The sequence below is a fragment of the Vigna umbellata genome, chromosome 1, assembly GCF_029865625.1.
Source record: "Vigna umbellata cultivar VRB3 chromosome 1, Vumbellata_1.0, whole genome shotgun sequence".
Lineage (NCBI taxonomy): Eukaryota > Viridiplantae > Streptophyta > Magnoliopsida > Fabales > Fabaceae > Vigna > Vigna umbellata.
The window spans coordinates 12904780-12917449 of NC_142165.1; the positions used below are offsets into that span (position 1 = coordinate 12904780).

The 12670-nt window shown below is 34.0% G+C and overlaps 2 protein-coding genes across 3 annotated transcripts; both read right to left on the reverse strand.

Annotated features, from left to right (window-relative positions):
• Positions 1–126: 126 nt before the first annotated feature.
• LOC124821661 (DNA polymerase I A, chloroplastic/mitochondrial-like) lies at positions 127–7673 on the reverse strand. Of its 2 annotated transcripts, none has more exons than XM_088095594.1 (12): positions 7523–7673; positions 6108–6981; positions 5770–6018; positions 4206–4885; positions 3572–4013; positions 2955–3050; positions 2590–2682; positions 2315–2509; positions 1640–1732; positions 1345–1557; positions 1103–1192; positions 127–757 (listed from the first exon to the last, which is right to left on the reverse strand). In XM_088095594.1, exons 1-12 carry the CDS (start codon positions 7621–7623, stop codon positions 596–598), a joined length of 3288 nt encoding a protein of 1095 aa, XP_087951720.1. In that variant the 5' UTR covers positions 7624–7673; the 3' UTR covers positions 127–595. The 2 variants fall into 2 exon arrangements, with proteins under 2 accessions (XP_087951720.1, XP_087951719.1); XM_088095593.1 differs by having other exon boundaries at positions 5770–5961; positions 7523–7638.
• A 1308-nt stretch (positions 7674–8981) lies between these two features.
• LOC124821654 (putative serine/threonine-protein kinase PBL23) lies at positions 8982–11439 on the reverse strand. Its single transcript, XM_047293572.2, has 5 exons — positions 10952–11439; positions 10578–10759; positions 10281–10470; positions 9813–10204; positions 8982–9458 (listed from the first exon to the last, which is right to left on the reverse strand). Exons 1-5 carry the CDS (start codon positions 11073–11075, stop codon positions 9207–9209), a joined length of 1140 nt encoding a protein of 379 aa, XP_047149528.1. The 5' UTR covers positions 11076–11439; the 3' UTR covers positions 8982–9206.
• Positions 11440–12670: the final 1231 nt, after the last annotated feature.

The following is a 12670-nucleotide window of genomic DNA, read 5'->3' on the forward strand; positions in this document are numbered from 1 at the left end:
TGATATTACTGAAAATTGTCAGTGGTTATGAGATAATTTGTGCCTGAAAAGTGCAGTTTGACGGTGCAGATATCATACCATTATATGATGTTTCTACAATCAACAAGTGTGTTTTTGCAACAGATGAATAGAAATGTAGATAAGTTCATTTTATAATAATCTATATACAATATTGATATGGTTTGCATCAACCAAAAAGACCAAACTGGTACATGATGCAAGGCATAAAAGAAAGACATGACAACTGAAGTAAAAAGCCGAGGCCAGTAATTTTGGCCTTTTTCTTCCTTCAAAGGTTCAACGCGTTAGGCTTTGGAATGACCAAAACATCACACTGGAAATTCTCTAAAAAAGTGCCATGCTTTGGTGTTACCAAAATATCACATGGAAATGACTGACTTCCTAGGACGTACAAAACCTCTATAAAAATCAAGCACATGAAGATATTTATGGCTTATTTGCCTTGAAAGTAGAGGCAGCAGAGTAGTGGCATCTTTGGTTTGTAATCACCAAAGGAGCAGCAGCAAAAGCTATCTGAATGAGAAAACATCTCTAAACAGAACAGCAATGGCTTTTTTGCCGTACAAGGGAGTACCTATTTCCCAGCATACCAGTTCTGAGCACACTTGGCATCAACAGATAGGTCAACTTTAAGAATGTTCTTGCCATTAAAGGGTTTGGACATGCACTCAACAACTATGGACTTTGCAACCTCAGCCGATTCAGTTGGTCCTTCCAATATGACCTCATCATGAACCTGCTTGGCAAATCCAAGATTTTAAGTGAAAATGTAACAAGTTTGGAAATAGATATCTGAAAATATTCAGACTCAAATATCAAAACATAGTTATAATTTATTTTTTCTTATAGGCCACTGCTATGAACATTAACAGTACATGTGTCAGCCAAATTCCCAATTGGTACATATACTTAACCCCCAGTTCCCCTACCAACTCCGGGAGCAAGAATGCATAGAATTGATTATTGAATCAAGACTCAAGTAGAATATGGCAAGTGAGAGCAGGTGTAATTTGAACACACGTTCCACTAAAATGAAAGCAAGAAAAATTAAAAATGAAAAATAGATGGAGCACTAAATTACCTGTAGAAGTAATTTCCACCCAAGTTCCTTTAACTGCTTATTCTTGGAAATTTGCAACATGGCACACATGGCAACATCAGCTGCACTACCCTGTTGAATACCACAAATCAGAAACCCAAAAAGAAAGGTCTGCATGTGGTAATGGCATCTCAACTGAAAGCATTGAGCTATTATTATGAGAGTAAGAGGAGTGAACCCCTGTTTGGTCATGCAAGTATGTATTTATTTTAAGAGTTAAGGACCTGCACTGGAGTATTGATAGCAGCTCTCTCAATGTGACCTTTCTGATATTTGTTAGCTTGGGCCATCAAAGGGAACCGTCGTGCTCGCCCTAGCAATGTGTGTACACAATGTAACTCGTGAGCTTCCTTTTTACGCTCCTCTTGCCATTGTAAAACCTCTTTTCTATCATTGTACCAAAGGTCAACTGTTTTCTTAGCATCTTTCACAGAAACCTGAGAGTGGACAATCAAATAATAAATCACAGACACTTGCCACCTGGGCAAACCCCTTATAATAAGTAAGAGTTCAGGGTACCTTCCAATCCTTGGAAAGCCCAACCGGTGTCTTCCCATATGCAATTGAGAAGTTAAGCATTTTAGCTTTTCTTCTTTCAGAAGCAAAGGCATCCTGACATGGAAAGGGAGAAAAACTAAAAACATAATCAAATTATAAAACAGTTTTTATAACTTATAACAATAAACTGCTAAAACAGGCTTTTCCATATCTTTGAGGGTCAGGCATCAAATGAAGCCAAACTGCTGAAACAAGGTTTAGATATTCCTGGTGTTTCGTATTTACTTCTATTAATATAAATAAACATTATCGAAAGCATTATACGTCGAAAAACACTGAATCCTCATGTTTGGAAGCCTATCACAAATAAAACTGCAATCCTTCTATTATCACTGTTCCATGTTATGCTTTCCCCCAAAACAGTGTTCTGACATGCAGTACTTGTTAATTATTTTTGTGGGGAAGTTCACAAATTATGTGTCTTTGTTCCAATTCTTAATGAAATATATTTATGTTATTTTGCATTTGATGGATCTATGTCCAATCAGAACATGAATTTTTCCTCCCTCATGCACTGCAAGCACTCTGGTTCTCACTGTCTTATGTCATCAACAACGAGAATTACCAAATTAAAGACAAAGACACTACGTGAACGTCTCTATGAAATGGTATTTGGTACTAGTAGCAGACAGTTACCTTCAAAAGAGGAACTGGGGGTTTATCTTCACCAGGCTTACGATGCCACTCAAGAAGCACTTCCTTTTTCTCAACTGCTTCACGAATATATGGGTACATATTCATTGCGGTCCTTGAATGAAAATCTCCACCAGCTTTAAAAGCTTCCAACATGCTCTTACAGTCTGCAAGGTGAGCCAGAATCCTAAGTTCCAGCTGTAACAATACAGAAGGCTGTTAACTGAATGAAAGTTATTGAAAATAGCTTAGTTAGATAGACAATATAGACTATTAACCTGCCCATAATCAGCAACTATAAGGGAATTCCCAGGTGAAGCAATGAATGCTTGACGGATTTTGTATCGGTCTTTTTCCAGAGCAGGTTGATTCTAATTCACAAAGTGTATGTGTTAGATTCTATACCGTTTTAAAATTCAATGACTAATCTACTAAATGTAATACCCATATGTGAATGTCCAAATGCAAATTGAAAATGACTGTATGACACCAATTAGTGAAAACACAAGCACACATATCAAGGTAAATGGTCAAATCTCAATGTATAGTACTTAAAAATTTCAAGTTCACAATTACTGTTAAAATGAAATTTCCTAATCAAAATCATAAGACTTCTCTGATAAATATTGAAAATTAGAATAACCTGCAGATTTGGCCTTCTTGCTGACAAGCGTCCTGTCTCTGTGTTGATATTTAAGGAACAATGAACACGAAGATCTTTGCCAGATATATTTTGTCCCTGACAAAGAGAAAATGAAGCTATAAGAGAGCACGTATAAAGTGCTTCATTGCAAAAATACAGACATATATTTACTTAATTAAGCATACAAAAAATCAGCATGAACTCAAGGAAATAATTTCTCTTGGCATATCCAAGCAATGGAGAACCGAATACCGACCTTCTCAAATGAGTATTTTAATAGCTCAAGGTACTATGGTACACTTGTTAAGTTGTTAAGCATTTCATTTGGCCTTCTCAAATGTGGGTTTGTTAAGTATTTTAATACCAAATACATTTGGCCTTCTCAAATGTGGGTTTGGTGCCCAGTTGAGTTGTTAAGCATTTCATCTGCCGAAGTTTCATATGATTAACAAATAACTGTATAAAAATATCCTCTATTGGAAAATGAATAGAAAACGTCTTTAACTTTTTACAGACAATATGTATTATGTTGCAGTTTTTATACAGGGTTCAAAATAAAGAGATTTAGAGCAAGCTCAAGAAACTTCAAATTGGAAACCAAACAATAAAAAAAGTACCTGAAGGGGAAGGATGAAGTTAGATATCAAAGAGTTGATAGAACAAACTTGACACAAAGCAGCAATTGCATGACAAGCTTCTCTCCCTTCTTCCTCTGTTGGAAAGGCAGCGTAGGCTGTTCCATATGCAGATGAATCAATTTTTAGGGGTGCAACTTGATTTTGAGAAGTATTTCCATCTTCATCACCAAGTTCCAAGTTACAATCCTCATCAAAAAAGTCATAATCTGCAGAAATTTTTCCAGCCATGGCCTTTAAGGCGTCACCACTAACTGACGGCCAACCAGTTGCGGTGTACATCTCAGTCTTCAAGTTATAACCTAGGCTCGTCACCTTTATATCACGAAATTTTTTCGGAGCCTTCTTGCCTTCTTCAATCACATTATCAACATTGGGAATTTTGAATATTCGTTCAGTTGGAAGTGCCAGATTGGAGTCCTTTCTGTAAATGAAGAATGGGACATGAAAATTAAAGTTTTACTTCAATCTTACGCCCTTAAGCTACTTAGTCGTAAACAGCAAAGTTCATAAAATAAACTTACAAATAGCAAAAATACATCAGTTTTTTACTAGCAAATCGTTAATATATTAAGATTTTAAAAAATGCTACATGTAATATTTTAAAAATGTTCACCTGTTCAAAGTGCCACCAAATAGTAGCTGGCGCAACTGTGAATCACTTCCCACATTCATATATTGGGCATCTGGACAATACCTACTTGCCCATTTCCGGAATCTATTAGCAGCTATCTCTTCCTCTACTTTGGCCACCTTTTCTATGCTTACAAGATAAGCCCGATCAACCAGCATTCCCTCAGATTCCATCATGACTAGAAGCTCACCAAATGGCCGCCAATATTCATTATAGAAATCATACATGGTTTTCCCATACACTGGCACACCATCGAATTTCCAGGGCATGTCTGAAAGATGGCCCTTTAGGCTCTCATACAGCTTCAAAGTGCTGCTAGCATCCAGGGCAGAATAGCATATCCAAGGTATACGCTCATTTCTCTGTAGCTCTTCAACAGGAGCAATGACACTTGTTTTACCCTCGGATCCATCCTTTTTCAATTTTTTCTTACTAAATATAGTTTTCATTGAGACCTTACCAATCAAATCCTTTTGATGGTTCAGCTGAGTCCTAGACATGACCCTTCTGTCACCTGTAAGCCCTTCAAGAGAATAACCTCCATCTAAAAGTCTAGAAGAATCCCATAATCGTGCCATGTGCATTGTATCGGCATGGAATCCAGAAACTTTGAACCCATAATTCTCTATAACATGACAGTCAAAGCTATAATTATGCCAGACCTACAGAATATACCAGTGACTCAGTTATTTCAAATGTGGTTGGTAATCTTTGTTCATGTACATAGACGAACCCAGAAATTTAATGGCAATATGATTTTATAAAAAAATAGACTTAATTTTTTTACTCTTGGTAGAATAACATCACCGGGAAATCCTTCACTAATAAAGAGGCCTGGGGGAAAAAGTAAAGAAGTTTTTCGTCCCACCAATTAGCACATTGAGGAGAGGAATGGGTGAATATTTGCAAGGCTTAACCCCGAACAACTCTAGACGAGTATTTTAATTACCAGGGTCTACAAGGAAACCATTCCCCTGTCCTTCAACAGGTCATACTTGCATGACCTATGGAGAGGATCCAGTATTCTGCATGCCGGTTTGGGAGAGGGTTCATGGATGAAACTGGAATTAATTTATTGTCTTGCCATATGTGCTTAAGTAGTGGAATGAGTGAAAAAGGAATTGGACAAAAAAATATATCAAGTCAACAAAACAGAAGCATCAGATTGTCTGGTATGGAATGGATTAATACAGAATGAGCAACATTTTAATATCTTATGAACTGAACAAGGAGTAGTGACTTTTTTATAGCTATGTTTATGCAAAAGAATCAGGAAAAGATAAAAGGTAACATACCACTAAACCCATAGTAAAAATCAATATGGATCGCTGTATAATATGACAACAAACTTTTAGATTACCCACGGTAATTTTAGACCAGACAGTAGCTTATTTTCAGATTATCAGATATCATAACTAGTACATATCATAACTAGTACGGCACATTTCATAGTACCAAGCATATAGTTAAGACTTGAGAGGTTGCACATTGAGGCGAGTAATATAATTAAGACATAGATTGGAGGGAGGAAGAAAGAAAAGTTCACCTTCCTTATGGAAGAGTCACTAAAAAATTCGGCAAATTTTTCTAAAATCTCTTTGCCTCCACCATCAAGAACATCTACCCAGATACAGGACTTTCCACGGCCAAAATCAGCTTCTGGACCACAATAAATGCTGAAGCATATTATCTCACCATGATCAACAGGAGTTTCTTGTTTGACATCTATCTTGGCTACCTTTGAAGACAATAAAATCGGCAGATAATGTCCATAGTACGCAAACAGATACACACACTAGAATAAACGAGGAGATAATTGAGCTTCATAGACTCTAGCGAAAAGGAATAACCATAATACACTAAAAACAGTGAAAAGATTAATACCTCGGTATCACATGCGTATATAAGATGCCTGTACTTTGTTGTGAGCATCTTGGAAACTTCCTCTGCAAGAGATATATTATCAACAACCAGAATATCCTCATAGATACTACAGAGCCTATTCCGAAGGTTTATTTTGTCAGTACCACCTGCCTGTTTAGCAGATGTTACATTAATTGAATCTTTTGCAATTCCATCCAAACCATGATCACCATTGATTACAGTGATTTTCTCCTTACTAATTTCCAAAGTAGATTCGTTACACTGGCGGACCAACCTTTCAGAATCTACAAACACCTTTGATTTGTTTAATACAGAATACTTAACAGCAGATGAGACATGATCCCGATGATCCTGCAGTATAATATTCCTGTCCCCATTCTTAAAAACAGCCTGGTTCTGACCAAAGGAAGCAGCTCCATTAGATGCATTAGAACAACCATTTTCCCTGTCAAATTTATTTGAGCCGTTCATTTCCTTTTTGTTTTCTGTTAACTTATCTTTTGCTATAGTCCAGCCCCTACAATCACCACCAGACAAGTTTTTGCCCACAGTGCTTGCGGAAAATCCATTATTGCAAGAAGCCACATCCATCATCCTAACTTTCGTTTCACATGAACGCAAAGATTCCAGCTCTTCTTCCTCTGTCATCTCCTCCAGTGTGCCAGTCGATGCATTTGCAATTTTCATAGATGAAATGCAAACTGGACTTTTGCATGGAAAATCACGCTCATACCTTACGCCATTGTATTTACTTAGCCCTGCAGATGTCCCTTTTGTACAGCATGAAAAATCTGCTCTAGATTGTACAGAATTTTCAAGCACAGAGCTGGTTCGGAGGCCATTGTATGAAATTTGGAATGACTGATTTTTTCTTCTGCAGTTCACATCACGCAACCAAAATAAAAATTCCAATCAATTAATGTAAAAGCATTTTATCCAGCCATGTACTGGCCAAGAAAAAGCTCCATCTGTAGGCATCTATGGTAAAAAAAAACAACACACTTTATATCCCTTATTTCTACAATTACAAACAAACCTGCCGATAAAAAAGAAAAAAAGAAAAGAAAAAGATAATCCCAGGTGAGGGTGACATCCCTAATAACCCATTTCAGGTTCAGTAATCAACAAATTGGTAAATAAAGAAACAAAAAACAATACAACTAATGTTAATGCGAGGGTCAACCTTTCAAACCATTGAAGAACAACAAGCACTATGACCCATTAGACTGAAAAACACAATCAACATAGCTTACCATGTGATAAAAAGACATTAGTTTCTTAAGAAAAAGAAAAAAGAAAAGAATACCCAGTTATAAAAGATGCAAAATTTGAAGATATTAAAGAGATGAGCAAGGTGAAGGCAACGAAAAACGTGAACTTTGAAATGAAATAGAGAGAAAGAAAGAAGGGTAAACCGTTGGAGTGACGGAGACGGTAAAAGGGAAGGGAGAGAGAAGAGGCGCGAGAAGCTGCGGCGGCATAAGGGACAGTGTGGCCTCAAAGCAGACACCTCCATTGAGGCAGCAGTCACCTCTCAACCAGTGCTCCCTCCACGCTCAAACAGATTACGAACCATCTATATATATATATATATATATATATATATATATATATATATATATATATATATATATATATATATATATATATATATATATATATATATGTATGTAACATAGTTTATAAATATAATCAACAAGACAAAAAAGAAAAAATTTGAAAAATATTGGCCATTAACATTATTATTAAATAAAAAAATAGTAAATACGATTTTATCAGATTGTTTGCCACGTAATGGAAGGCCAGGATGGCTCTAACAGTTATCGAAATTTCGAAAAGAATTATTTTCTGTGTGTATTTTAAGTTATTATTGTGTTTTTTATGAAAAATTTAGTTGAACTTGCCTAATTTTTTTATTCATAGCTTTTAGATAAGTTGTATAATATAGATAATCTTTTCCTTTTTTTTTATTTATTTCAGCACACTGTGTTTGGGTTAGAATATTTAAAATGTACACATTGTAAATAAAACCATATGGTTAAAAAGAAAACCTTCTCCAAAATTTATGAATAATTTTTAATGAAAATTATGAATAAACAATTATCACAAAATAAATAATAAACTTAATTTTAGGAAATGAACGTCAGTAAATCTATCATTTAGCTTATCAAAATGAGTTGGATTATTTTTTATAATTGAATTATTTAATTCTGATAACTCAACTTCCATAACTTGTCAATTAATAGATGAAGAGAAAAGGTTGAAGTTGGATTCAAACATCAGTGTTAAACATTTTTTAATTTTTTTTAGTTAAGTATTATTCATTTTAGGCTGTTTTATACAAATTAAATAATAGTATTATAAATATTATAATTTAGATTTTTTTTTGTAAAAAGGAATGGAAGTATTATTTTGTAAACATAAATTTTATAAAAGTATAATAGGTTATGTTATTTGGTTGTTTTACATTTATATTTTTCTGTCGATAATGGAAAACTGGTTAATGTTGGATATGCTTAATTTGGAAAGGATATAAATTTAACTTTCCATCATGTTATATTTCATTAATATTTAATTTAATTTCAAAAAATTTAACATTGACTTAATAAAAAAGCGTTACAGATTAATTTAACTGATCTCAAAAAAGAAAACATTACAATTTTTTACAACAAAAATATGCATTACATAAAAAATTGAAAATAAATAACATTAGATTAAACAACAATTTAAAGTAAGTTTGTTTAATTCAATTTTTCTTCCTCAAATTAGGTTATATACAGTATCACCTAATCGTTGTGTTATTTTTGTTTCTCCATCAATTTATAGCACTGTTGTTTAGATTAGAGAATCACATTAAGTAGGCAATTATGAATATGGTAGCAATCTTTTCATTCTATTATCAAAATCTAATGCTACTAATCACTAGATCATGAACAAGGAAAAACTTGTAATAGTTTTCTGATTTTCATCATGACACCAAGTGGCATCATGCTATAGTAAAAAATTGTTACAGATTGATTCTCAAACTTCTTTGGCAGCTACATTTTCATTCATTGTTCTTAATCTTCTATAATCCTATACCATTTCAGATTCCTTCTGTTAGCTGCGTTCTTTGTCCTCCAAAAAAGTGTCTGTTGCATGTTGCTGTTTTCCCACTTGCATCTGCGTCTTGGCTAAAACATCAATGGCTGTAACCACGTCACTGATCAAAGGTCGAGTATGTGCTTCCTCCTGAAGGCACATTGCTGCAACTGCTAGTGCTTGGTGTAGACCCTTTGCAGGGTAGTTCCCTTTCAGCAATGGATCAGCCATTGATGTAAATTTCCTTCTGTCTTTGAACAGTGGCTGTGCCTGAAAACAAGAAACATTATCAACTCTCTCATCATTTCTGCATATTGGTCTAAACATTATGAACTCAATTTATATTGGACATGTCATAAAGTTGGGTTAAATATGGTTTACTCATTAAACTTAGAAGCAAAATTGAAATTCATCTTTGTTCAAACACGTTTCAGTTCAAATATCAGTACGAAATATTGAAATATTTAACACGTAAAAAATATTAAGTCATTGAATTAAGAAGATTATATTTATTCATTTTTTAAGTTTAAGGATCAAACTGTATCAAAATTTGAATGAATTTCGATTTTGTGTCAAAGTTTAGGACTAAAAACACATTTAATGTTATAAAGTTTTGTGACATACCCAAGTGACTAAGTTTTGCTCCTCAGATGATCTTGATTGATCAAGAACTCTTCTTCCTGTGATCATCTCTAGAAATACCACTCCGAAGCTGTATATATCTGATTTTGTAGTCAATTGGCCTGTTGAGGCATACTCAGGAGCACAATAGCCATAAGTTCCCATGACCCTGGTGGATACATGAGTTTTATCACCAGTTGGACCAAGCTTTGCAAGTCCAAAATCAGAGAGCTTTGGATTGAAGTTTTCATCCAATAGTATGTTTGATGATTTGAAATCACGGTATATCACTGGTGGATTTGCTACCTCATGCAAGTATTCAAGTCCTTTAGCTGCACCTGCTGCTATGTTCATTCTGGTTTGCCAATCCAAAGGCTTTCTGTCCTCAGGTAGTTCTGTCAATCATTTTTCTTTTGTATAAGTAATAAATTTCATGTCAAGACACTGTTTAATTAAGAAGCAGTTACTTACCAAGAAGGTGATCTTCTAAAGAACCATTCACCATGTATTCGTATACCAAAATCCTTTGTTCACCATCTGCACAATACCCTACCAAATTAACAAGGTTAGGGTGGTGCAAGAGACTCAAAATCAAAACCTCTACAAGAAATTCCCTGTTTCCTTGGAATCCATTCCTGTTAAGTTTCTTCACAGCTACAACCTGCATGAAAGTAACACAACATCAGAATCAGAAGGTTACTATTTATTAAGAACTCCAATGGATTTCTTTCTTGTCATAACATTCATATAGATGTGAATAAACGCTACCTTGTTTATGCTTTTAATGCGTCCTTTATACACCCTTCCAAAGCCTCCTTCACCAATCATGTTCTCGGGGTGAAAATTCCCAGTTGCAACACATAGCTCATGATAAGAAAAAGTCTGAGAGGTAATATTCCCTCTTCCAATCTTTGCAATTTCTTGTTCTATGAACTTCCTCTTGCTGTTATCTGAGAGATAAATTGTCCAAGTTTTAGCCATTTGTAGGAAAAAACATGTCAAGTGTTTGATAAGTTTTAAATCTACTGTATAGGCTCACTCTATGACCACTTTGCATCAGCAGCATAGCAATCTAATGAGATATTAAATTGAGAAAAATTTTCCTGAAAAACAAAAATTTGCATTGGGGCTATGAAAAATACCAGATTTAAAACACATGGTACCACATGATGGCATAGATTTTGCATGATTGAAGTCCCTGCTGCTCCCTCTGAAGGAGTTCTTGTTGATCTTCTCAGATGATGTGCAACATGAAAAGAAACTCATCTTCTCTTCCACCACTAAATATTTAACATAATTTCAAAGTTGATGCATCTGGTTTCCAAATGCATGCAACCTTTGACACTCCAGAAGTGGCTGAAAATCAATCTAGGATATATTTTATTGAAACAATGGCTGTGCAGAAACCAAATTGGTCAGAAGTTCTGTTTTCACAGAAACTTCCCCCCACATGACATGGTTACTTTAGCTTCAATGGTATTCAAAGGCCATAGTTAGGAAAATAATTATGACTTTGTCAAATATGGTAATCTAAAAATGACCGATAAGGAGTCACTTTTCTTCAATATAGGATTTCATTAAGTGTTTTCTCTTAGCCTGCACTTTATTGTGCCAACCAAAATGGAGGATCACTCCTTTATGAACCTCCTTGAGAATAAATTATTCACAACTATTTTATACAAATATCAACGGCTTATATCTACTTTCTTTCTTTCCCATCTACCTCCCTTTATATTCTTTTTAATCAATCATCTACCTAATTTTATTTATCATCAACTTAATGTTGATTTAAGCTCACTTAAATCTTCATTAATATACCCATCTATTTAATCATGCTTTGCTGGAATATTTTACCATGTCATTGCATTTTTGCATCATGATTTAAGAATGTCTATTTCAATTACTTGAGCATGTTGGTAACAAAATTAGCTCCATGAAAAAAAAATTAACTATGTTTTTCTCCAACACACTATTGTAAAAATTGTGTTTTATTTTTAAACATCATTTTATGAAAGTCATAAAAAACATCTTCTTAATAAATAACATTATAATAATGTTATACTTTATAATTTAGTTTAGGATGAAACACAATTTTTCATAATTCCGAAGAAAAACATATTTAATCCTAACCTAAATATTTAATTTATATTCTCTTTAATTAAATGATTTCTTTTGTATTTCTGTCAAAGAAAAGTTATTTGTAAGAAGAGAAGGTTGAGAAGAAGAGGGAAAACAAATAGGAAACCCTTATTTTTAGTCTTATGAAGATTAATGTGTTATCAGATCTTCCAAAATTATGATCATCAAATTTGATCCTTTAATAATTTAAAATGTTGCTACATTCTTCCTTATCAAGAAATATGGTGATATAAAAATATAAAATTAGTTTTTTTTTTTTAAAATTTGAATAATAACTTTAATTTTTTTGAAGGAGCAACTTAATTGTTTGGTTTTACACACACACAATATATATATATATATATATATATATATATATATATTCACTCCAACTGTAGTGACTTCAAATACATTCTTATAACCAGCAGTATTGCAATTATTTTTTTCGCCTTTCTTATTACAACCAAAAGTTGAAAAGCTTCACCTTTAATTTGAATTGTTGAAACCAAAGGCAACAAAAATTAGCTGGCTCCAATTAAAGATAATTTACTGGGTCTAAAATGAACAATAATGAGGAGATATAGGTTGAACAGTGTCTGTTCTTAGATGAGTGAAAGCTTGCACTAATTTAAGTTGTAGGTATCTAGATCACCTACTGAGACAGAAGCTGTAAATGATATGCTGATAAAATTTGAGGTCTTTCATTAACATGGCAACTTTTTTTAGGAACCCTTCACCTGCCT

Coding starts and splice junctions, on each gene's coding strand:
- LOC124821654 (XM_047293572.2), bottom strand. CDS start 11,075: ATGAGTTTCTTTTCATGTTGCACATCATCTGAGAAGATCAACAAGAAC. Junction 10,760..10,951: donor TACCATGTGTTTTAAATCTG/GTATTTTTCATA, acceptor TTTATCTCTCAG/ATAACAGCAAGAGGAAGTTC. Junction 9,459..9,812: donor AGCAAAACTTAGTCACTTGG/GTATGTCACAAA, acceptor TCTTGTTTTCAG/GCACAGCCACTGTTCAAAGA.
- LOC124821661 (XM_088095594.1), bottom strand. CDS start 7,623: ATGGAGGTGTCTGCTTTGAGGCCACACTGTCCCTTATGCCGCCGCAGC. Junction 3,051..3,571: donor ACTTCATCCTTCCCCTTCAG/GTACTTTTTTTA, acceptor TCTCTTTGTCAG/GGACAAAATATATCTGGCAA. Junction 758..1,102: donor GGTGGAAATTACTTCTACAG/GTAATTTAGTGC, acceptor TTTGCCAAGCAG/GTTCATGATGAGGTCATATT.